The sequence below is a fragment of the Gymnogyps californianus genome, unplaced genomic scaffold, assembly GCF_018139145.2.
Source record: "Gymnogyps californianus isolate 813 unplaced genomic scaffold, ASM1813914v2 HiC_scaffold_62, whole genome shotgun sequence".
NCBI classification, from domain to species: Eukaryota; Metazoa; Chordata; class Aves; order Accipitriformes; family Cathartidae; genus Gymnogyps; species Gymnogyps californianus.
The window spans coordinates 4252-30000 of NW_026114455.1; the positions used below are offsets into that span (position 1 = coordinate 4252).

The window sequence follows — 25749 nt, forward strand, 5'->3', positions numbered from 1 at the left end:
AGAACTGGACTGGAGAAAGTCACATCACCGACCAGCCAGACCTCTCCTGTGCCAAATCCTCTAGGATGGGTGGTGGCAAGAGGTCCCGGGGCAGGGTACCGCACTCTTGTGGGGCTGATGCATTGCTAGCAATTGCACTTCCAGGCAACTGTAGTCCTGGGGCTCTGCAGTTCATCCTCAAAAGGACACTCTGCTCTATGGGCAACAGGAGTCAAATGCCCTCAGATCAGGGCTGAGTCTAAAGGCTGGAGTCTTTAGAGTCGTTGCAGACCTGAGTCCCATCCCCTGGGCTCCCAGGTTACCAGCAGGGCTGTATCCACTGCAGGGAGGGAACCACTGCACTGGGCAGAAGCAGATGCATCTCCTCCCTCTCGCCTCCCTTTGCATAGCAGAAGAGAGATCGTTTTTCCCATCGTCACCTTTTCTACTCCATCTGCATTTCCAGGTGCACTCACAGGGGAAGGCAAAATTACGGTGTGGGGCTCAGGAGGGAAAACAGCACCAGCACAACAGCATGTAGAGGAACAGAGCCTGGGCTTTGTCCTCAGGAGGTTCCCCAGGACCTTGCTGGGTGAGCAGGGGCTGTGCTCTGCAAACTTTCCTCTGTCACATGCAGACCTCCCCTGCAGGGATGGAGTGCCCACACAGCAGGAAAGTCATTTCAGGGGCTGGTGCCACTGGGGTGACTGCCTTTGGACCAGCCCTTCTGTCCATAAAGAACTCAAAGACCTCTACACCTTCATGTTACTGGAACGGTTGGTGTCCCTGCTTCTTCTCATGGTGCAGCTGAAAATTTAATTCCCTGTAGGGAGAGGGAAACCCCTTTGTCCATGAGTGTCATGGGTTAATCCCATTAGACAGCTAAGCCCCACACATCTTGGGGATGAGAGAGAAGGGAAGGGTAAAAGTGAGACAACTCATAGATAAAGAGATAAATACAGTTTAATAGGTAAAGCAAAAGCTGCATGCACAAACAAAGCAAAATAAGGAATTCATTCACTGCTTCCCATCGGCAGGCAGATGTTCAGCCATCTCCAGGAAAGCAGGGCTCCATCACGCGTAACGGTCGCTTGGGAAGACAAACACCATAACTCCAAACATCCTCCCTTCCTCCCTCTTTCCCCCAGCTTTTATTGCTTGAGCACAGTGTCATATGGTCTGGGATACCGCTTTGGTCAGTTGGGCTCAGCTGTCCCAGCTGTGTCCCCTCCGAACTTCTTGCCCACCCCCAGCCTGCTCGCTGGTGGATGAGAAACAGAAAAGGTCTTGATGCTGAGCAGGCACTGTTCAGCAACAGCTAAAACAGGGGCTTGTTATCAACAAATCCAAAACACAGAACCACACCGGCTGCTATGAAGAAAATTAACTCTATCCCAGCCAAAACGAGTACAATGGGACACACGCCTCCCATGAACCCTCTACAGCCATCTCCGCTGTATCACCCCAGACACCCGTGGGAAGGGGCACTTGGGGATCTCTCGGTCCGAAGAAAGGAAACGGGGAGCAGCATGGAGACAGGGGAGCGAGCAGAGAGCAGAACAGCCCTGTGGGGAGAACTTCCTCACAGCTGCAAAGTGAGAAGAGCCTTGCTAAGGACCAGGGTGGGAACAGCTACATAGCAGAGAATGGCTTTCATCCACTGCTCCCTGGGTCATGGGCTCACTCCTTCTGGGTCACTCTGCCCAGGACTGATGCCAAGCAAACCAGGCAGCACTCACCACCTGGATTCCTCGTTTACTCACAACCTCCATGCTGCTTCACGCTGCTGCAGTAAGTGTGACCCTAGGACATGAGCTTAAGCTCTCTCGGGCATGTTTCCCATAGCCCTGGTGAGGAGGTCTCTAGAAGAGGTGCGTTAGAACCCCCAATGACATGTTCTGAGCATGGCAAAATGCTCCCAGACCTGCCTGCTGGCCTTATGGTCTTTCTGTGCCCCAGGCCACCCTGGCTTTAGATGTTCCCCATGCCTTCAGACGAGGTGAGAGACCAGGTGCTCTGGGAGGGAAGAGGAGAACATCTTCTCCTGGAGGAGACATGCATGAAAGCACTAGATAGTGCAGTACAAGTGAACGTGGAGGTCACTTCCATACCCTATGGCAAAGCATCTTGCAGGAAGGGCTTTCAAAATTTCACAGAATTATACGTGAGGACACTACACACCTCTCTTACTTTGTTACTACAGGGGTTATGAAGAAAATCTTCATGGTCTTCAAAGGCGAAGTATGGCAAATGCCAAGCTTAACAGTATCGGTACCATTACACCGATCCAGGACATGAAGTTGTTCCTGCTGTAGTGATATTCCTCCTCCAGTCTATATGTCACCATGCGCAGTTGGGTGGCTTTTTCACAGAAGCCGTCCTTGAGCAACGCACTCCCCTCCTGTGAAGACAGTCAGGTTGTCAGTAAGGGCATGGTGCATGCAGTGAGAGGGGCCCAGAGCCAAAACAACGGGAGGGACCCAGCTGGGACCCCTCTGCCATTCCTGCCTGCTAGCCACATCTTGGCACCTGCGCTCTCCCACTTGGTACCTTTGATTTATGTCTGATCATCTTCTGGTGCTCCTCCAGCTGCCTCACACAGCAATGCTCCAGCTTCTTTCTCAGCTGAAGCGTGTGCTCTTTGTAGCTGCGTAACCGGCCCTGCAACTTCTGCTTGTCCTCAGCCCCCTTTTTCCTCTGGACCTCCCTCTCCTGCTCAGCTCTCTCATACTGGTCTTGCTCACCTGGTGACAGAGAAAGAGAGGTGTTGCAAGGGCAGAAGCTGAGCCCCCAGGCCCCCAAGGAGTACTGTTGACCCCTCCATCAAGCTTGGCCCTCTACAGGCAGTGGCCTTTCTCCAGCCCAGAAGTTACTTTTCAGCTCCTTGTCCTCCTCTGTCAGGGAGAGGTCTGTCTGGAGGATGCTTTTGGCCAGAGTCTTTCTGCTTTGGAGGAACTCCTGCAGGACAGCATCAGCCTGTAAGACCACAGGTAGAAGAGGAATCAAGGGGAGAAACAGCAGCTGGGGAGGAATGGTTTCTTGGGGGAAGGGGATGGGACATGGAGCCTCTCCCCTTGAAGGGGAGCTGCTCTTGTTCCTACCTCCACCCCCTTGCCAGGCAGTTCCCAATATTTCTCCACCAGTGCCTGCTGGTCTCCTTTGAAAAGCTGGTAACCTCCTGACACACTGTAGACACCCTCACTGATTCGTCTCTCCATGTGTTGGGAGAGGTCCCTGAGAGCAGCCTCGCACTTGTTGCGGGACGCCTGCTTGTTGTCCATGCAGAACTTCACCTTGACTGCCTCTACCTGGCGCTGTCCGGAAAGATGCAGAGGGAAGGCATCAGCCCAGGCTGGGCTGCATCCCCCGCTCTCATGCTAGGCAAAAATCAAGCCAGGTCGACATGGGAATTGGGATCTCCAGTCTGTGGGGTAATCGGCTGGGAGGTGACAGATGGGGAGGGCATTCTGCACCCACAGACATTCTGGACCAAGGTGCACAGGAGCAGAGAGCATGCCAGGGACCACAGGCTTCACAAAACACAGGGACAAGAATTAGTCAGCAGGACAGGGGAAGCGTGGAAGGCTCCAGGCTTCCAGCCAGGGCAGAGACACATCTGGGCTGCAGCAAGAGAGGGGGCAGGGCTGAGCTTCGTCCCCGTTGCAGCACAGCTTTTGAACCCAGGGAGAAGGGGTAGTGCAGCAGGGACTACTGCCAGTCTGCAGAGTGTGAGAGCAGGCGTTGGGACTGAGTCTCCTCTGGAGAGGGCACAGCAGTGTCCTCTGGCAGGAGGCAGGGAGATCCCTGTCCCCCAGGACCATGCTATTTCCTCAAAGCTAAGGGGATGATGGTGTCCCTGGGGGATCCTGGCTAGGCTGGGGACCACCTACTATGAGCTCTGCCTGGAAAGAGCAGATGTCCTCCTTGAATGCCCGTGCCATGAACAGCTCCAGCGTCTCCCGCTCGCACTGGGTGTGCAGCTCCAGCAGCTCCTGAACAGTCTCCGTCGGCAGCTTCGCCCGCTGCTCCATCAGATCCTGGTACAACGTCACAGCCTCTTTCACTGCTGCTGCGTTCTCAACCTGTGCCAGGGCGAGCACCGCACTCTCCAGGCATGGCACTGCCCCGCTCTGGATGGCCTCCACGTAGGTCACTGCCAGTTTCCCCAGCACTGCCAAGCAGGACCAAGGATGAGAGATCTGCAGCCTGAACAAAACGCAGGCTCCCGTTCGGCCCTGGGTCCTGCCATATCCCTGCTGCCTCCCTGCCAGAGTCTTCCTGAACTTCTCCTAACTCTCCCACCCCGCCTGCAACGTTCCAAAGCTCCCAATCCAGAAGCAGGGACAGCAGCCAGCAGAAAAGCTCTCCCTTTCCCCACCTGCATCATTTGAATCTGCATCTGATCCTTCCCCAGACACACTCCCAAGAGCTGCTGGCCATCCAACCCTCTGGGCAACAGTACTCACAGTGCCCTGTTATGATGTGGCCACCAGGGATGGTCTTAGGTGGAGACTTTTCCCAGACGTGGCTGCAGAATTTCTCCACCTGCTGCTGGTATTCAGGATCAAGCTCATCATCCTCAAGCTCCTCCAAGCGGACCAGGTCCCTCTTGCTGGCCGGTTGGTCAAAAACAAAGCACTTGCGATCCGGAAAGAACTGGCGGATGCATTCCCGGGGCTGGTTGTAGCGTTGGGTCTCCGGGCCGCTCCCTGTGGGGTAAGAGGACACGGAGCAAGTTCGCTGGGCTTGGGCTGTTGTTGAATTACACTGAAATGCTGCTGTGTCTGGGGCTGGATGTCTCCAGCAGCACAGCACCATTCTCTTACCAGCCTTTAACTTCAGTGCGTTCTCCAAGTATTCGTCCGCAGAGATTTCCTTCCCAGCCACCTTCAGCTGCAGTGTGAAATCCCGGACAGCCCAGATGAAACTCGGGAAGAAGAGGACAAATTTCTCTGAATCCTCCACTTCATCTTCACTCTTCTTGGGTGCTGCTTTCAACTTGACATGCTCAGTCAGCTTCACCACATAGCTAGGGAGCTGGCTAAGGAAACAGGGACCTCAGCTCTGAATGCAGGGGCATCGCCACCCTGCAACCACTCAGCACTTCATGGGGAAGAGAGGAGACTCTGCGGGGACAGAGAACAGCCTGGAACTGCCAGAAGGAGGAGGGAAAAAACCCTCAGCCCTGAGGTCCATGACACGGGATTCCTAAGGACTCAAAGCACATCACTGGGCACCACCAGAAGGTTCTGCAGCTGTTTGAAGACCATGGATTTGTCAGCCCCTAGCCCACCACACAGGGAGAGGAGGGCATCCCCGGTGCTGCTGTCCCACCAAGGATACTGCAGCTGGTCCATGGCTTGCTGGTCAATGGTGCCTCTGCTGTTGTAGATCAGGGTGCTGGAGAGCAGTATGGTTAGCACAAAGATCCATGTGTCGTTCTTGGTGTCGCCCTGGAACAACAACCCTTGGCTCTTATCAACAAGACCCCCTAAGTATGAGCAAAGCACCACATCCCCAGACCCTGAATGCCCCTAACCAACAGGCCATGGCAAGACCAGGTTTTGGAGAGATCCCCCCATGCCATCGCCATATCTTTCTGTAGCTGGGCTTCTTCAACCCTTAACTCTCAGGGTCCCGCAGACCTCTATCAAAGTGCTTCCTGCGCTCCTCATTCCTCTTCTGCTGCACTTTTCCAGAAAAGCAGAGGAATTGGGCAACTTGTCTACCCCAGCCTCCTTTCCCATGGCCTCTGGCTCTTCCCAGCACACAGGCTGGAGGCCACCATAGGTGGTGGAGCACCTTGACTCTGGTCACCATGGCTGGGCCCTCAAGAGCTTCCACAAAGTGCTGGGAATGCACAAAGGGAGCTTCTGCTTCTTCCATACCTTCTCCACGTCGCCCAGCCCTTCAGTGTCCAGCAGCACCAGAGTGTGTCCAGGCTGGCAGGGGTGAGGTAACACCACATCCAGATACCTTTGGTGTGGGACTGCACGCTGGAGCCCAGGGAGAAACCTGTGCGGAGGACGCAAGGGTCTCAACAGTGTTAAATACAGAGTAGGAAAACCCAGGTACCTTGGCCATCCAGGCCTGGGACCTCCCTCACCTTTCCTCTGACGAGCCAGCCTGTTCATGAGGTAGGACTTGCCAGTGCGGTACAGCCCTGTGATGGCCACCACCACCACGGGCTGGGTGATCTCCGACAGCACCTGCAGGGCCTCCTGCTGGACCACCAGCCCCCTCGTCTGGGTGTTCGCAATGAGGCACACAGGCACCGGCATGTGGATTTCAGATGCCATTGCTGACAGCAAACGCAGCCTGCAGAGGAGACGGCGAGACGGGCTGGCTAACAACGTGGGGACGCCCCACAGTCCAAACAGGGACAGTCACTGTCATCCTACTTCATTTTTCCAAGCAAATCATGCTTTGCACCAAATTCCTTCCACCACGCCTCTTCTTTTTGCCCCTTGCAAGCGATCCTGTGATGACACTTAGAAGAGGTGCACAACCCCTTCCCGTTTGCCTCACAACAGAAATAGCTCAGCTCCTCAAAGCCCAGTGGGACAGTGGGAGTACTCTGCATTATGTCCGGAACGCCAGTTTGAAGTTTGCTCAGTGGTTAATCATGCAAAAATGGGTGTGGGACATAGCAATGGCCTCAGGCAGGGCTCTAGGGCAAGAGGAATGACTCGAGAGTCACACCAGCACTAAGGAAAGGATAGGTTAGGGGGTGAAATTGAAGCTTAGGGGAGCTGCTTAGGAATTTCTTCATTAATTTCTTATGCCCGACCCCATCAAACCCCTCTCACTCCCCTCTGTGCCTCTCCCAGGGATGTGCTTGGTGCTTGCCCACACTTGCCTTTCGCCCCGATGGTGAGACTGCCAGTGGCAGGGGGGCTTTCACCCAATCCAGGCCCTTCCCCTGCACAGCCCCAGCCATCACCCAGCCCCTGCCAGGCACCAGTAAACCCCACGGATGTGGAGGCAGCACAACGGCTCATCCCCTGCCCAGACCCAGAAGCCGCCCCACTGCCACCTCTCGGATACCTCGGGACTCGCTCCAGCAATGGCGAGCTCCATGGACGCTGCCCACTTCTGGGCTTTGAATCCTCTCTGAGGACCTCACAAGCCCTGCCCTCTTCCAGGAACATCAAGGGGATTGCCACTGGGGGACAAGAGGCTGCCCCTCATGTCACGGGCACTCCCAGCACAGTAGGGAGGAGAGGAAAGGTTAGGGCATAGGGTCCAAGCTTAGGCGAGTCCTAACTTGCGTGCAAAGCCTGGGCGGGTTGAACACAGGCTCCCAGCCACCCATTGCTCCATCCCAGAGCCTGAGCAGACCCTTGGACCCCTTCCTTCTCCCACCCGGTGGGGTCCCTATCAATTGCTGGGGTCCCTGTCACTTGCTGGGTCAGAAGGAGTCATTCCGCAGCCCCAGTGTCCAGGGCTGCTTGCCTGGGGTGGGGAGGAGGGATTAGGGGAAGGGACTCACCGTCGTCTTCGTCACCTGCGGCTGCAACAGCTTTGTTGCAGCCTGGGTCCTGCCCCGCCTTTTATCCTGTTACTGTGGCTGGCCCCTCTCCTCCGATTCCGGAAACAAGGGTGAGTCAGAGCCCGAAAGTGAAAGTCAGGGACTGGGAGGGAGGAGGAAAATGCCAGCCAGAGAGATGGCCTGTGGTTTGACGCCAGCCAGCAGCAAAGTGCGAAAACTCGGAGCAGGCGAGATAAAGATGGTTTAATAAGTGAAGGAACGAGAGCAAAAAACAAACAATGCAAAAGCAAACCCTCACGACCTCCCACCTGCCCAGCCAGTTTCAGAGTTACACCCACCTTGGGAGATATCCTCTCACCCCTTCTTCTTTGATCTCACTTTTTGTTGCTGAGCATGACGTTATCTAGTGCGGAAGGGTGCTGAGATACTGGAACAATGTTGTGGTTTATCCCCAGCCAGCAACTAAGCACCACGCAGCTGCTTCCTCTTTCCCCCTTCCCCCGCCCCTCCCAGTGGGATAGGGAGGAGGATGGGGAAAAAAAAGTTAAAACTCATGGGTTGAGATCAGAACAGTTTAATAACTAAAGTAAAATAAAATACAACTCTAACAACAATAATAATATAACAATAATAATTGTAATGAAAAGGAATGTAACAAAAAAAAGAAATAAAACCTAAGAAGACACAAGTGATGCACAATGCAATTGCTCACCACCCGCTGGCCAATGCCCCAGCAGTGATCGCCCCTCCCGGCCAACTCCCCCCAGTTGATATACTGAGCAAAGTTCAAAGGCTAGTTTGGGTCAGCTGTCCTGGCTCTGCTCCCTCCCAGCTTCTTGCACACCTGCTTGCTGGCAGAGCATGGGAAACTGAAAAATCCTTCACTTGGGATAAGCGCTACTTAGCAACAACTAAAACATCAGCGTGTTATCAACATTATTCTCACACTAAATCCAAAACACAGCACTGTACCAGCTACTAAGAAGAAAATTAACTTTATCCCAGCTGAAACCATGACAAACAAGTTGCCCAGAGGAGTTGTGGATGCCCCATAGAAGTTGTGGACGGCCCGTCATTGGAAGTGCTCAAGGTCAGGCTGGATGGGGCTTTGAGCAACCTGATCTAGTGCAAGATGTCCCTGCTCGTGGCAGGGGGGTTGGACCAGATGATCTTTGAAGGTCCTGGCTGTGTCTCCTCCCAACCTCTTGCCCACCCCAGCCTGCTCGCGGTGGGGGCAGAGTGGGAAAGAAGAGAAGGCCTTGATGTTGTGCAAGCACCGTTCAGCAGCAGCCAAAACATTTGTGTGTTATCAACACCCTTCTAGCAGCAGGGGCTTGCGATGAAGAATGTTAAGAAGGTTCCCCCTTCCCTCTTGTGTCCACTAAGTGGGTCCCTCACCTCCCCGTCCCTACCGCCCAACATGACCCCTACATCGCCCTGTCCCCCCTTGGAGCACCAGCTCACGTGCTTCCTCTGCTCCTCCACCCACGGACATGTCCCCTACAGCAGCTCTCTGTACGCATACCCCGACAGTCCTGCCATGGCCCCTGCTGCTCTCCCACATGCGCATCCCCCCCAAATACTTCTCCCCATGCCCCTCGTGGACATGCCACCGCCCCCCATGAGCCTCTCATCTGAGGGCCTGCCAAGAAACACCCTGGTCAGCCCCTCCACCCCTGTGCCCCAACTCGCACACCACCTCCTGTGTTCTCCTCTTGCAGACACGCACCGTCGTGGCCTTGCACGCATGTCCCTTGCACCGCCCTCTCACAAGGACACGCACCACTGACACACAGACGTGCTTGTCAACGCCCCCCCCAAGCAAGCCTCAGCCCCCATTCTCCCACGGGCACCTTGTTCCCCCAGCATCCCCTCACGGACTGCCCTGGACCCCGTTTCCCTCAGTGAGCCCTACCCTGTCCCTCTTCCCCTCTCAAAGGGATGCCCTGGCCCCCTCGAAAATACATCCCGTCCCCCAGGGATGCCCCCTCACCCCCTTGCAGAAACACCACGTCCCCTTCCCCTTATGTCCCCATTCTCCGCATGTCCCCAGGCCCGTTTCTCTCACAGAGGGCATGAACGATCCCCCTAATGCGTGGGCACCCCCCATCCCTCTTTCCCCCACTCTCCCCTCGACATGCCCACTCCCCGCTTCCCCCCACAAATGCATGCCCTCCCATGCCCAGATCCCAGCCCTCCGACCCACCCCACGGGTCCCCTGGTCCATCTCGATGCTTGCTGCGAACACCCAGCACTGACACGCTCATCCCACAGGCAGCCCACACTTGCGGGTCCCCTCGGGTGCCCGGGACCCTTGTCACCCCTGATACCCCAGCCCAGCCCCAAGGACCCCCTCCTTGCTGGCTGGTCCAGCTTGAAGTTTGCTGGTGAGTGCACACCACAATTGAGGAAGACACAGACATTTGCCCCCCCCAGCACCAGGGACATGGACTGTCACCCATGGTCCCGCTCCAGACACTGCCACTGAGCCCTCACTCACATCAGTCCTTCCCAGTAGCTGGTTTTTGTGATACACACCATTCCCACGGCAAAGTCTTGTGGCCGAGACCCCACCTGCTGCAGTAGCGGCACTGAGACCCCCCGCTCACTCCGGCAGCTGGCACTGGGACCCCACTGGCTCCAGTAGCTGGTACTGGGATCCCCATTCACTCCAGTAGCTGGCACCCTTTCCAGTACAGTGTCCAGGATCTCCCTCCGGACTGACAATCCCATCAGTTGCAAAGTCCAAGCTGGTCTTCCTAGGAGTGGCACCTGCAACTGCTTGATGGCTCATCAGTTAACGAGACTGGTGAGGGTTGTTTCCCGTCACCGCTTGTGTTCGTGTTCCTCCCTTTCCTTGTCATCCCCGTTTTTGCAAGGCCCTTAGCCAGGTAATTCAAAGCATAAACATTCTCCACGTATCCTTACAGGGACTAACTGTGGCAATGCCACAGGCACAGGCTGAGGGCATCCTGGCTGGGGAGCAGCCCTGTGGAGAAGATCTTGGTGGTCAGCAATCTGGACAGGAGGCAGCCGTGTGCCCTGCAGCAAGGGAGGCCAACAGCATCCTGGGCTGTATGACCAGGAACATTTCCCCTCCCACAAGCGTGCCCTTCCTTGCACACGCGCCATCCCCTGCACGCATAGACACACTTTTGCCCCCACACTTGGTCAGATACCACTTTCTTGTTTGCAGGTTCAACCAGCAGCAAAGCTAAGGGAGGAGTCAGCGAGTGGCTGTGTGGTGCTTAGTTGCCAGCTGGGCTTAAACCATGACAGTCCTTTTTGGTGTCCAATGTGGGGCAGAAAGGTTTTGAGATAATGACAGAAAAGATTGGAATGTACTAGATCAAATTTATAGCTGTTATTGCTGTTTAGCTATTAATTGACAGGCTCCTGTGCTTGCCATGGGGCTTGCTTGCCTCACTGTGTGTTAGAGTTTAGTGCTTGTTAGTGGCTGCTTTTGCTGTTTGCTCTGCTCCTTATCATCTTACTCTGCTGTGCCTGGGAACATTTTGATAGCGGCAACAGCCATGCACCTGGTCTGGCAGATGGCCAGGGCATTGCTGCTGTTTCTGTGCTGCTGTACTGGACAGGCTGGAACTCCAGTGTGAACTGGAGTCAAAGGGACTGTGACCTGTGGATAAGTCCACATAGGAGCAAGACACCCCGAAGCGTCTGTGACCGTGGATAAGTCCACACCAGAGGAGGTACACCTTGAAGCATCTGTGGCCGTGGATAAGTCCACATCACAGCAGGTAGACCCCTGAAGCGACTGTGGCCATGGGGAGGGCCACGCTGGAACAGGTACACCCCTGAAGGAATAGTGGTCCATGGATAAGGCCACATGGGAGCACGTATACCTTGGCTGTGGATAAGTCCATGCCGCAGCAGGTATACCCCTGAAGGACTGTGGTCCATGGATGGTCCATGCTGGAGCACGGGTAAGGGAGAGGTTCATTGCAATGTTAAACCCAATGGCCTTGTCCAAAGGGACCAGGGGTGGAAATTGTAATGAATATACCTTTAAACTGTTGTAACCTGTGATTCAAGTTGCATGTTATAGGAAGCACTGTAGCAGGAACCCCTTGCCACTGGCCAGGCTAGGGGTAAGGGAGGAGTTCATTGCGATGTTAAACCCCATAACCTGGCCCAAAGGATGAGGAATGTGTTCCACAGTGTGTTCTGTTGGATCGTATTTCTGAGTGTCTGAAAGAGGTGACTGGATGTACCCAGGGTAGATCATGCCTGACCATCCTCATTGCTTCCTATGAGGAAAGTACCACATCTCTGGATGAGGGGAGAGAAGTGGGTGTCATTTACCAGGACTCTAGCAAGGCTTTCAATACCATCCCTCACAATGTTCTCTTCTTCAAGAAAAAACAGGCTGGAAGGATGGGCCAACAGGAACCTCACAATATCCAACAAGGACAATTCAACGAGGACAAATCCAAAGTCCTGACCCTGAGGTGGACAAACTGTTTGCAGTGACAGGTTAGGGACTGCCTGGCTAGGTTGCAGCTCTGCAGAAAAATCCCTGGTGGTCCTTAGGTTTCATTGGACAAAATAGGAGACATCAACAAAGAAGACAAACAGCATCCTGGGCTGTATGAGTAGGAACACAGCCAGTGGATGCGATTATCCCCTCTGCAAAGGACAGTTTGTGCCCGAGGGAGTTGCAGCTCACAGCTGTGGTGTCTCAAGGCAGTGACCCACATATGGGGGCTTTGATAAACGGACACAGAAATGTAAATCATTCAGTTTGGTTGACTTAGTCCAACCCTTGAAATTAGGCAAGATGAATCCCACCCCTGGCAAAGATCATGTATAAACTGAAGGGCCTGCACACCAGCTGCCCAGCTTTGGCCTTGCATGGTGAGCACCCTATGGTCCCGCCTGTAGAAGCACTGCAGCGACAGAGCTGTGCCCTGCGGTCTCTGTGTATCCATTGGGGTCTGTCATTTAGAGGGCAATGGCATTATGCCACTGTACCCCATAAAATTTGGCCGGCATATAGACAGGCATGATATGAGCGAAGCACTAGTAGGTGTGGCCATTGCTTGATAGCAACGAAATAGAAGCGGGATCTATCCAGCTTCTCCAACCTTCACTGCTTCCAGCTGCGTTCAGATATGAAATGTAGATGTGCAATGTGCCAATATAAAAATGCCCAAGGGCATTGATATTAACGTGTCCAACGTTAGGGGAGATCACTCCCATCCCTGCCTTCACCTGCAATGGAGTCACATGTCATTTACCCTGCAGGGAGTGAAACAGGGGTGCGTCTGGATGTTGCAGCGTCTACTTGAAGATATTCCTGTAACGCAGACACACTGGGATGAGCGCAGATCAGGTTATTCAGAAGACAGGATTTTATTCACTTTGTCTCTTTGACTCCCTCTATGAATCGAGGGAGGTCATGACTTCCGCATGTGATTCGCTGTGAGTGCGAGGCAGGGAATGTTTTGTGGGGTCTGTGCTTGACCGAAAAAGATATTTTCCATTTGTCTAAGGTTACCCACTGTGGAAAGTGGACTTCAGTGGAGGTAACATGGGCTTACCATACACCTAAGGAGTGCGTTTTATTTTTCACTGAAATATGCCTGCCTGTGTTTTTATTTGTCAGCAATTAGGAAATACCTTTCTGTGTCTGCATGCAGCTCGTTCTCCAAGTAAAGCAAGTGGGAATTGGTGCCAATGGGCTGAAACACACAACTACAGACTTTCGTGCAGAAAGCTTAGTCCCTCAGCAGGGACACAGACTGCCCATGGCGTGTGTGACATAAAGGTTACTGATTTCCCTACATATTCAGACTCCATTAGGACATGCTTAGGATCAATCTCAAGTGGAGATCGCTGACATCATTTAATCTGTAAGTAGAAAAATGAAGAAAACTGGAAAAAGAAGAAAGCCTTTCTTAGTTTTATTTACTATTGAAATGTTTTCACTTTGGCTACACTCCTGAAATCTCTCTGATCAACCACATAAGAACTGAGGAATTAAGGAAAATTATGCCCAGGGACTTGACTTGTTAGGGTGTTTTGCATGTTAGTGAGCCCTCTGGTGCCAAGTTCCTGAACTGCAGATACTGAAAGTTTGAAGAAGCCTCTAGAGAAGTAAAAGTCAGAAGCAAACATTCAGATTTCTGAGGGTGTCAGCGGGCCTCACTGAGGGCCATCACTGAAGAGCCCATGGAGGGAACGACCAGACAAGGTGCCCATCCCTGGGGACTGGGGTCCTGGTTTTGGCTGGGATAGAGTTCATTTTCTTCCTAGTAGCTGGTACAGTGCTGTGTTTTGGATGTAGTGTGAGAATAAAGTTGATAACACGCTGATGTTTTAGTTGTTGCTAAGTAGCGCTTATCCCAAGTGAAGGATTTTTCAGTTCCCCATGCTCTGCCAGCAAGCAGGTGTGCAAGAAGCTGGGAGGGAGCAGGGCCAGGACAGCTGACCTGAACTAGCCAAAGGGCTATTCCATACCATACCATAGAACGATGCCCAGTATATAAACTGGGGGGAGTTGGCTGGGAGGGGTGGATCGCTGCTGGGGCATCGGTCAGCGGGTGGTGAGCAATTGCATTGCGCATCACTGTTTTTTTTTTTTTATTTTTATTTTTTTCTTTTTTTTGTTGTTGTATTCCTTTTCATTACAATTATTATATTATTATTATTAGTAGTAGTAGTATATTTTATTTTACTTTAATTATTAAACTGTTCTTATCTCAACCCACAATTTTTACTTTTTTTCGATTCTCCTCCCCATCCCACTGGGAGGGGGGAGGAATGAGCAAGCAGCTGCATGGTGCTTAGCTGCTGGCTGGGGTAAAACCATGACAGCTGGTGAAGCAGGAAGTCAGAGGCACTGGTTACAGGTGGAAAATCAAATGTGGAGGTGGCTCTCAAAGCCTTCAATGTGTTTTGCCAAGCAAGATGGCCAAGCCCTGACCCCCATCCCCTGCAAAGCGGGAACCTTTCTCTCACGGGATGCTCAGGGCTCTTCTGAGGGGCAGTGTGATGTGGGGGTGTGCGATGCTGAGGGGAGCACAGCACTAGGATACCTCCCATGCTCTATGGTGGTGAGGAAGCAACAAGACCCTGGGGTTGTAAGGAACTGGTGTCCTCTCCTGGGCCTCACTGGAGGAGACAACAGCCATAGCCGAGAGGACAAGGACCTCAGTTCTGTTGGGGGTGGGTCTGAGCCCCACCAAGTCCTTGACCATCCCCACTAGGCTGTCCTACACTGTCCTATGCCTGTGCCTGTTCCCCTGCAGACTTTAACCACCCCCTTCGTCCCCCACCTTACTCAGACCCCATGATGTCCCAAGCTTTACTGATGTCCTGCTGTCCTCATGGGCTGTTGCTTCAAAACACAAAGCTGTAGGTTTTTAGAATTTTCCAAGGCCTGTGAGTTCCCCACAACCCACCTAGCTTCTTTCAAATTCCTGCTAATGCTCCTCTACCACCCAAGATGTCACAGCCTCAGGCTTGTTTGAATCCTCACTCTGTTTGAACCCAGCGCTAAAATGCGCGTCCTCCTTCTTTTGCTGCCTCAAAATCCAAACTCAACCTCTTCCACTTCAGCATGACCACCCCGTGTCATTTCAGGTACTTCTTCCTGCTTTAACACACTCCCTGCCATGCACACACTGCTCTCTCCCTGCACTCCCATGTGTCCCAAACCCCCTTCCCTCTTCCCTGCAATAATGGGTCATCATCCAGGAGGTTTGTGTCATCCTCCAGGCTCATGGATGTTTCCTGAGCTCCATCCAAGTGTGGGGAGTGACAGAGGGGAAGAGAGCAAGGTCAGCTCAGGAGGCATGACTGAGCACAGCCATCCCCAGCACTGGGCATTCCCGATCTCCTGGGTTGAGCCATGCACACAAGATGGAAACATCTCTATCATCCCTGATTTGCACAGAAGGGGCCTCCCTTCCTGCCATATGCCCAGGACAGACCTCTTCCACCCACAGATATCAACTGCTTTCCATTTCTGGGCTCAGACATGGTTGTAAGGATTTGTTAAGCCATCAGCCATCACCTTGTTTCTCTCTGACATCTCCCGGCTCTCTGTCTCAGACCTACACATGGTCAATCACTGCTTCTCAGGGCCACCCATACTTCAGAAGAGGCCTTGAGCTTCTTGGCTCTTCCTCATGCTTATTAACAATCTTTGGTGGCTCCCTTCAGAGCTCATGGAGAGACTTCTTGTCTGTAGCAGGGCTTTTTATGACCATCTCTTATGAAATGGTTGTCTTTTTATGATCTCCTGTGCAGAAAGAATAGCCACAGAAAAGCACCAAATACACCAAAATGGATGCCGAGTGGCATGCCAATAAGAACTGGGTGAGCTAGCCCCATGCCTGGGCAGTCTGTCCTGAGGAGGGGATTCAGCCTCTGCCACTGTCTGGAGAGGGAAATCAGCAGTGTCTGTGCCACCTGGGGACACAAAGGGTGACTTTTGCAAGGCCACCCTTCATCTGAAACCACCTTAGAAGTGTACTTGAGGATGGGGTATCACGCCTTACATTGCAAACATTGGATTCAACTGGCATTGCCCAGAGTGGCTAGCACAGATGGATGCAGACTGCTATGTTGCAGATATTTAGATTTAGGCAGATAAATGCTATTTTTTTATTTTTTTATTTTTTTTTTTTAGCTATTGATCCTCTTAGGGAAATTACACAAACACCTGAAGGCTTTTTGACAGAAGCCCCAGCAGGTTTGCATCCCAAGAACCGGGACGCCAGAGGGAAAGGGAAGGATGGATGGTTTGGGCACCATCCTGGCTCTGGGAAACTGAAGTGTGCTCCTCTCTCCCTGACACCCTGCCCTCCTCAGTGATGTGTGTGAGAACCCACAGCTGAAATCAGGTAACTTAGGCCTAATTGCAGCCAGTGTTGTCCTGCAGCTATTGATTTGAGCTTCCATTTCTGCCCAAACTATTTCAGTTGACACTACCTCCATCCTTCCCTCTGACACGGCTACTGTGTGACACAAGTGCCCTGGCTCTCCAGGCAAATCGGGGCAAATGGGTTCCTCAACTGGACCTTCTCCCTTGCTGGAAATGAGAAGGCTGCAGGCTCGAGCCAAGAGGCCCAAGAAACCCAGCTTCACATAGGGCCAACTAATGAAAACATGACGTAGCCTATGGGGACTTTCTCTTTGCTGACAAAGAAATTGTGAATACAGATGATATGGCTTTACCTATTTTTTCCTCTCTCTTTTTAGCCCAGCTGTCAGCATTTCTGTGTTTGATCTGCTTTGCCACTTTGAAACAGTCTTTGAAAAACCATCCCAGCATCAGCATGGCTTATTTTTTTAACCCAAATGAATATGCAGCATTGAAGTGGGTTTCCATACACGGAGCAGCTTTGCACAATGTCTGCCCCAAGAGGGGAAATATCTCACCTTGCATTTGGAAACGGGTGAAACTGTGGGGGATAAATGTGTTGTTTCAGACAATAAGAGAGAAGGTTGGTGAGATTTTGGTTACAGAGATTTGAGGTAGTTCTTTCAAGACCTGAGCCGGCAGAGCTTTGGAGCCAAAGAAAAATAAGAAGCTCTCAGTGATATTTTGGAATCAGTGGCACCACCCACTAAGAACAGTAAGAGGACAGTGCTATAAGGGAATTCCTTTTTGTTCTTGATGGTGATGAACTAATGCGTTTTAATTTCCTTCCTGACAGTCATTCTTACCTGTCAAAATAGCCATAATTTTCTCAGTACTTTGCCTCTGGCATGAAGTTTTTTAGAAGAGTGCTTTTTCCTCTCACTGCTAACTCTTTGTTATCATTTAAAGATTACAATTCTTAGACAGTACTGCCCTTAAACCGTCCCTGCTCCATATCTATAGGGTAGGCTGTTATTTTTGGAGAGTATTAGTAGAGTAAAAGAGAAGAACTTGAGGAGAGGGGAAAGAGGGGATGATAACATGGGATGGTAAAATAATGGGGGAGAGAAGAATCAGCGGAGTTTGAAAGTGAAGGCCCACGAGTGGAGACCCCAGTGTGATGTGCTTTGTATTCATGCACTGCCCTGCATCTGCGTGATAGAGAATGGACAGGGCTTGCTTCACTGCAGTGGTGGGATTCGGTTGCTGGCCCAGAGGCACTGATTCTGTCTGAGATGCCCTGGATGGTGCCTATAACACCACCAGTCTGAATGGGGTGAGGTCCCTGTATAGGACCTGTGCTGTCCAAGTCAGCTGCATGCAGTTGTGCTGGAAAGCCCTGGCATCTCAACGTAGCACTACAGGCCTGCATTTGGACATTAAATTCAGATTCAGCTGCACTGAATTTAGGTTAGGCAATGAAGGGATGCACATGAGAAAACTGCCATTATACTCAAAGGACATGTAGGAAACACAGCTAATGATGAAGAGAAAGAAAGACTTAGATCTTCCTAGGGCATATGACTCAACTGGTCAGATAAATATCTCTATAGGCTGCCGCGAACATACGGAGTAGGGAAACGTTCAGTCGTCCTAAATGTGGGCATCTGCTGTTGGCCAAAGGAAGACACCACCAGGCTCCAAGATGCTGCCCCCCGATGCTGTCTGTCTCTCAGAGTTGCTCCATTAGAGCTTGCAGTTACTTGCACATATCTTGGACCACCTCTGGCACCTCAAATGTCATCAGGTATTTCTGTTTAAGGAGCTCACTGCTGGCCTCCATCGCCATTAATTAACAGGGGAGATGAGACAAGGAGCTCACATGCAGGTGCCTATTTTGTGCTCACCTGAATTGAGGAGAGAGGAATCCATGTCTTGTGGGTTTGCGACAGCCGTGAGAGGGAGCTGAATCCCCTTCTAGGCCCAGGACTACAAATCTAGAGTGAGATGCCTGGATTGACTCAGCTGAATCTCTTCCTCAGCAGGGGTAAAGGAGATCCCTCCCTGTCACTGTCTGGGTGTCCCTTTCTATGAATGGGACAAGGAAAGTTGAGTCTTATGCCCAAACTTTTTCCTGATAAGAGAAAGTACACTGGTAGAAAGAAGAGTCTTTCCCCAGGTGAGGGAAGGAACACCAGTGACTACTTCAGCCTGTTTCACCGCAGGTCCCCTGGAGCCCCAGAGACACCTGGAAGGAGCCCAGAGGGGCAGAGAAAGTGATGCCTTGGCTGGTCCTCTGCTCCTGAGCTGGGCCGGGCTCCTGGGGTGGAGGGAGCTCCTAGCAAGTAGGCAGTGCTTGCGAGAGACAGCTCTGCCCAGGAGCGGCTCCTCTGCAAAGTGCAGCAGGGCTGAGGGTACTGCCTGCAGGCACCCAGGGGAAATGAGCGAGCAGAGAGAGGTTAAAGGCAGTGTGGAGTGGGAAGACAACTGAGAGCTCAATGGTGCAGAGATCTTCACAGCCTTGATACGGTAAGTCTCAGGCAGCAGGGCAATGCAGATGGAGTTGCCAGAGTGGTCTTTCTAAAGCTGGCACATCTGACAGCTGATAGGATCTGGCAGGATGGCTCTCCTAGTTTCTCCAAAGTGGAGAAGCAAATGCTTTAGTGCAGGATATTTCTGAAGGGACTTCTCAAGAGGAAGGTCAATGCAGAGGCTACCTGAAGGGAAGGCACTTTCTGGAGTCTGTGCTTTCAGTTTCCTGCTCTGGAGCGGAGGCAGGTTGCATGGTAATGGAGATGTCAGGTTTGTACAGGAGACTGTGACTCCTAGAGCATTGCACTGAGAGATCAGTAGGTCAGTGATGGACCTCATAAAGTCCCTTCACCAACCTCAGCCTAGAGACAGAACCAACATCATATTTGTGGTATCATTATGTGGTATCATTATCTGAGCTGTTCTTCAGGACTTCCAAACACCAAGATGCCCTTAGACAATGTCCTTTCCCCAGGAGCTGTTGGCAGGGCAGAGTCAGCGGGTGGGATGGGGACTGTGAGAACAGACAGGGAGGAGATGTGGGGACAGAGAAACAGCTCCTGGCAGGGACAGCTGCAGGCAGCAGAGACATGGGCAGGGAGTGAGAGGGAACTGCTACCAGAAATGCCATCAGAGGAGGGATTCAGACACCTATTTATCAGCCCTCAAGGCCAGGAGATGCAGAGCATGAGCCACCTCTTCAGCAGCCAGATTTCCAGCAGAGTTGACTCCCTGGAGTGTCTGTCTGTCCTTCCGTGGCCTTGCCTCCCTCTGCAGTAGCATTGTGGTATTTCTCTTTGTGTCTCCACCTGCCTGTGCTGGTGTTGTTCTTTGAGGCTCTCTGGGAATGGGTGTTTCAGCTGCAGCTCTGACACTCACCTGTGGGTCCTGCCATGCAGATGTGTCCATGGGAGGAAGGTGCCCAAATCTCCTCCTAACCTGTGCGGCTCTGGACAATGCAGTCCATGGGGTGGGAAAAAAGCTGATTGTCACTCCAGGACACCTCATCTTTAGGAATTCCAAAAGGACACAGCTCTCCATTGGAGTTCTTGTGGTACTGGGGCCCAGCGGAGAAGCCGTGGAGGTGTGAAAGCCACAGAAATGCTGCTGGGCGGCTGCCTGTGGGCAACTGCAATGAGCCTTCGGTGTCCTTGGCTGGAAGGGGAGTACAGAGACCGGGTGAGGGGTTTGGAGATCTCCCCTTTGAAATAGGGTTCCTCTGCTCTCAGCAGTGTCCAGTTTCTTCTCAGGGAATCATTTGAGTGCAATCATCCTCCAGCTCAAATAGGTGGCAGCACAGGGCAGCTGAGAACAGGACTAATGGACGGACTGGCTCTCGTCACTCTGCACTAAGGGACAGCCCATTTGCCTCTGAGGACCCCAAAGGTTTCACTCTGAGTGTAGCAAAAGTGCCAAGGATTTCTGACTTAAAAAACACTCCTCAGGTATGGTGGGGCAACTAGTAAAACAATAAATGAAACAACCCCCCCCAGCTCTGCTCTGCAGTCAGGTGAATTGGGAGTGACAATGCTGAGAAACTCTTTGATATCTTGAGTGGATTTAAGCTGAGATCATCCCATTTTCCGATTTAGATATTGCTGTAGGGCAGGACTGATGCCTCCAGAGCCCACAGCAGAGTCCCCTGCTCTGTTTGGCACCCTCAGCCAGCACCACCCAGAGATCACGAAAGGGACCTGCCAGAGGTCTTCCTGAAAAAGGAAAGGAAGTCTGGGGGGTTTCTATGAGAAATGAAATAGGTTTTGCTCACAGAAGTCTCTTGTAACTTGTCAATTGTCTTTCCCTCTATGGGCAGGTCCCCCATGCCCAGAGGCAGCTAATGTCCAACGGCAGCTCCATCACCGAGTTCCTCCTCCTGGCATTTGCAGACACGCGGGAGCTGCAGCTCTTGCACTTCTGGCTCTTCCTGGGCATCTACCTAGCTGCCCTCCTGGGCAACGGCCTCATCATCACCGCCATAGCCTGCGACCACCACCTCCACACCCCCATGTACTTCTTCCTCCTCAACCTCTCCCTCCTTGACCTTGGCTTCATCTCCACCACTCTTCCCAAATCCATGGCCAATTCCCTCTGGGACACCAGGACCATTTCCTATTATGGATGTGCTTCTCAGGTTTTTTTCTTTTTCTTTTTGATCTCAGTGGAATTGCATCTTCTCACTGTTATGGCCTATGACCGCTACATTGCCATCTGCAAACCCCTGCACTACGGGACCCTCCTGGGCAGCAGAACCTGTGCCAACATGGCAGCAGCTGCCTGGGGCAGTGGGTTTCTCAATGCTGTGCTGCACACTGCCAATACATTTTCATTACCACTCTGCCAAGGCAATGCTGTGGAGCAGTTCTTCTGTGAAATCCCCCAGATCCTCAAGCTCTGCTGCTCTAACTCCTACCGCAGGGAAGCTAGGCTTGTTATGGTTGGTGTCTGTTTAGCATTTGGGTGTTTTGTTTTCATTCTTTTCTCCTATGTGCAGATCTTCAGGGCTGTGCTGAGGATCCCCTCCGAGCAGGGACGGCACAAAGCCTTTTCCATGTGCCTCCCTCACCTGGCTGTGGTCTCCCTGTTTGTCAGCACTGGCATGTTTGCCTACTTGAAGCCACTCTCTGTCTCCTCCCCATCCTGGGATCTGGTGATGGCTGTTCTGTACTCAGAGGTGCCTCCAGCATTGAACCCCTTCATCTACAGCATGAGGAACAAGGAGCTCAAGGATGCCATTAGGAAAGTGATTTCCTGGATGTTTCTCAATAGTGATAAACTTCCTGCGACTCTCCACAAATGACTCCCAGGGTACGCTACTTTATTTATGCAGGCATGTACTTTATTTGTTTGCTTATCAGTATTGTTATCGTTATATGTATGGTTATCTGTGGTGATCAAGTTCCTGCGTAAATGCTTGGACTCATCTCACTTCTACTGAGTGACGTACCTGCTCTTTCCCACCTGGAGCCCATATAAGTCTGTCTAACACTGAGTCAGAGCTGAGTCTCTCATAGCATCAATGTAATAAAATGGGAACTTCCCAGTGCAGTTCCTCAAGATTGGGGTGTCCTTTCAAAGCTAGTTTCAACAACAGGCCCTAGGAATTCCACCTCAAAAAGGTCTGTTGTTCCATGGATTTGGGAGAGAAAAGCTCATTTTCAAGTTCGCAGCTGTTAGAGACCAAGCTGTTAAGAGACCCAGGGCTACCCCACATGTGACAGGGCAGTGGACATCCTCCAGGAGAGGAATCTGGAGCTGCCTGGATGGTCCAGGGGATCTCCAAGGGACTACATGTGCCTGAGAAGGGCAGTGCATGGAGCCCCACAAAGTGAGAGATCACCCAAGCTGGAGTCACCCAAAGGGAAAGTGCCAAACCCAGGTGTCTGCAAGGCAAAAAAGATGGACACAGTCGACCATACACAGGCCAACTCCAACAGGGAACAAGGCATTTACAGCCACCACACCAACAGGAGCACAGACACAACTATGAGCAACACAACTGCCCTCATACTATTCCCCCTCTCAAGCTGATCTGGTCTTGCCAGCTCCAGTCCTGGGTCTTTCCAGATCCAGGTGTCTTCCTCCTTGCCAGCCCCACTTGGAATTGCCCAGAAAAGCTTGTACATACATTCACCCCCAAACACAGACACAATAGTGAGCACACTCACAGAGCAGGAGCAGAGTTTAGTAAGAAGGCAGGACAGATCACAGTGATCAGGCACAGCATTTGGCCAGACCAGCACTGACCAGGCCCATGCCCACATGCAGCTGGCTCCTTGCATCCCCTTGCTCTCCCCGTCCACAGGCTACTTTCTCTCAGTCTACCCTCATCTCTCCCTTTCTCTGCCGCAGTCTCCTCCCCAATTAATAATCTTCACCAACTGTACCCTCATTTAGTTTGTATATCATTCCCTAGGTCCCTAGGTCATCTGGGCCTTAAATGGCATCGCTTATGGGTTCCCCAGGCACCGAGGCCTTGCAAGACTTGCCTGCCCAGAGGGTCCCCAGCACGCCCCTCCAGTTATCTGCGCAGTTTGGCCGCTTCTCACGTCTCTACATGAGACCCACCCAGGACACACGGCGCTGCCTGTACTTCTGACCCCTTCTTGGCCAGTTCTCTGTCACATCCGTCAATTTCTCATACCATGTCCCACAGTTTCCCATATTGTGTACAGGCGGCTTCACCCCAGGGCAAAGCCTCACCAGGGGCAGGGCCTAGCTGCAGGGCCTACCTGCAGCTTTCGCCTCTGGTGTTCATGATGACCTCATGATGTCTGCCTGCTCCTGGTCAATGACATTCTCTAGTGAGCTGACCTCACAAGCAACAGCCCAGCCACGTTGCCTTTACCTACCTCTACCCCTCCCCACTCCTTAAGCTGTCATCTGTGTCACACTGGAGTTTCTGATGCGCTTGATGGCATCACAGTATCTGCCTGCCTGCCGTCAGTCAGGTTACTGCAATAGAAATGGCATCACAATCCACCTCCCACCAGCCATGTTGTCTTGACCTTCCTCTACCTCTCTGTCCTGGAAATCTTTGCAGGGTCACGGCTGCTCGGCTGCCCCAGGCTGTGGTCAGAGCCAGCACACACTCTGGCTGGAGTCTCTCCTCTGCTGGGAGAAGGTTTTCAGCTTTTCCTCACCTCTTCTTGCGCTCCTTTCTCCTCGGCTGGGCTGGAGGGTGGGGAGTCCAAGTGCCTCCAGTGCCAAGTTCCTACCAAGGAGGAGACATGCTCAGCAAACAAAATGGAAAATAGAGGTGCTCTTTCCCAGAGGACCTCTTGAAAGGAGCCTGCAGCAGGACCTGGGAGCCAGGAGACTCACCACCACATGCCCGTCACCAAAACTGACGGCTGCTTTTGTCCCTTGGTTCCTGCTGCCAACCTCTCCTTCACAGGGAGGAGCAGGCAAACCCCTGCCCTGCGGCTGGCTGTCCATCCTGCTCCCTCTGGCTGGAGACCTGCCGCCCTGGGTGCCCCGATGGAGAGGGTTGCTGCTGCTCTCAGTGGTGTCAATCGCTGCCAGTACCTGGGGTGGCTGTTGGTCCTCCCCTGCAGAGCAGGCTTGCCATGCAGCCCATTCTGCCTGCGCTTGCTGTTGCCATTGGGTACACAGGCCACAGGCACTCCGCTTGGTCCCACTGCGCAGACAGCTCCCAGACCTCCTGGAGGGCACAGAAACGCAGCAGCAGGCAGGATTATTCTCAGCGCCCAGAGGGGCTTCGTTCGGGTCTAACCCGTGCTCCTGCCCCTTGCCTCTGTCGGTCTGTGACCCTAACAGGTGTGGGGCCCTGAAGTTATGCCAGGCTCCTCAACTCATGGCAAACAGAGTTGAACAACCAAAGACCTGCACTATCAATGACCTAGAAAGGACTTGCATATCCTCTGTAGCCCCTGGCCAGAATCCAAGGGTTTCATGACAACCCAGGGGGCAATAACAGACGGGAAGGGTGTGCAGCACTTGCTGCTGCCTTCTGTTCTGGGGTCACTGGGAGGAGGCGCTACAGGCTCTGCTGTGGCTCCAACACAGAAACTCCAACCTGGCTTCTAAATAAAAATTTCAGAAGTTTTTTTGAGTTAAAACATCACCTAAACCAGAGTCTCTCTGAATAAGTCAAAAGAAATGTGCATACATAAAGAGTAAGTGTTAAATCTTTCTGGCAGTAGTATATAACACCACAATTATTTATTTGGTTGCTTACTGAAGACTTGCAGGAAGCTTTCAGTGAAGTGGTTGATCATGCAGTAATTAAACCAATATTAAATGGTAATAAAGATTCAGCTGTGACTTGTTTCATCATCTGACCAACATTCATAGTTTGATTTTTTAGAGGGACAGAGGGAAGCATGGTGTTCTGTAGCTGGTGATGGCATCTTTTCTTTTAATATAACTTTTTAAAAGCTCCTGAAAATTTTCTTTGTTATTCAGAGTAAGGTTTTTACTGCAAAGACGATGAGAGGAACAAAAGAACAGGAGGAGGAAGAATTAGAGGAGGAGGAGGAGGATAAGGAAGAGAAAAGTGAGGAGGAGGAGGAGGAGGAGGAGAAAGAAGAAAAGGAATAGCAGGAAGAGGAGCAGGAGGTAGAGAAGGAGGAAGAACTGGAGAAGGAGGAGGAACAAGAAGAGGAGGAAGAAAAGGAGGAGGACGAGTTAGAGGAGGGGGAGGAAGAGGAGGAGGAGGAACAGTAAGAAGAGGAGGAACCGGAGAAACAGGAGGAGGTGGAGTTCCAGGAGAAGGAAGAAGAGGAGGAGGAACAGTAGGAACAGGAGGAAGAACAAGAAGAAGAGGAGGAGGTGGAGTTGCAGGAAAAGGAGGAGGAGAAGGAAGAAGAAGAGAGAGGAAGAGCAGGTGGAGAAAAAACAGGAGGAGGAAGAGGAGGACAAGGAGGAACATAAGGAACAGGTGGAACAGGAGTTGGAGGAGAAGGAGGAGAAAAAGGAGGGTGAACAATGAAGAGAAAGAGGAGGCAGAGGAGCAGGAGGGAGAAGAAAGAAGAGGAACAGGAGGAAGAAGAAAAAACTAGTAGTAGGAGGAAGAAGAACAGAAAGAAGAGGAGGAGGAAAAGGAAGAACAGGAGGACGAGTAATAACAGGAGGAAGAACCAGAGGAGGAGGAGGAAGATTGGGGGAGGAAAAACAAGAGGAAAAAGAACGGGAGAAGGAAGAAAGAGGAGGAGAAGGAAGAACAGGAAGAGGAGAGGAAAGTATAGCAAGGAGAACAGGAGGAGTAGGAAGAGGAACAGAAGGAGGAACCGTAGAAGCAGGAAGAAACAAGAACATGAAGTTGAGGAGATGGGAAAAAAAGGAGCAAGAGGAGGAGGAAATGGAGGAGGAAGACAAGGAAAAGGAAGAGGAGAAGGAGAAAAAGGAGCTGGAGAAGGAGGAATAATAGGAGAAGGAAGAAGAACAGGAGAAGGAA

At 52.1% G+C, this 25749-nt stretch overlaps 1 protein-coding gene and 1 pseudogene across 1 annotated transcript; one reads left to right on the forward strand and one right to left on the reverse strand.

The window, feature by feature from the left end:
- Positions 1-2254: 2254 nt before the first annotated feature.
- Positions 2255-6331, reverse strand: LOC127029032 (guanylate-binding protein 1-like; annotated as a pseudogene).
- A 14324-nt stretch (positions 6332-20655) lies between these two features.
- Positions 20656-21630, forward strand: LOC127029015 (olfactory receptor 14A16-like). The gene has a single exon (XM_050914686.1). It carries the CDS (start codon positions 20671-20673, stop codon positions 21628-21630), a length of 960 nt encoding a protein of 319 aa, XP_050770643.1. The 5' UTR covers positions 20656-20670.
- Positions 21631-25749: the final 4119 nt, after the last annotated feature.

What these genes read in the sequence shown, in the direction of transcription:
- LOC127029015 (XM_050914686.1), top strand. Translation starts at nt 20,671, where the DNA reads ATGTCCAACGGCAGCTCCATCACCGAGTTCCTCCTCCTGGCATTTGCA.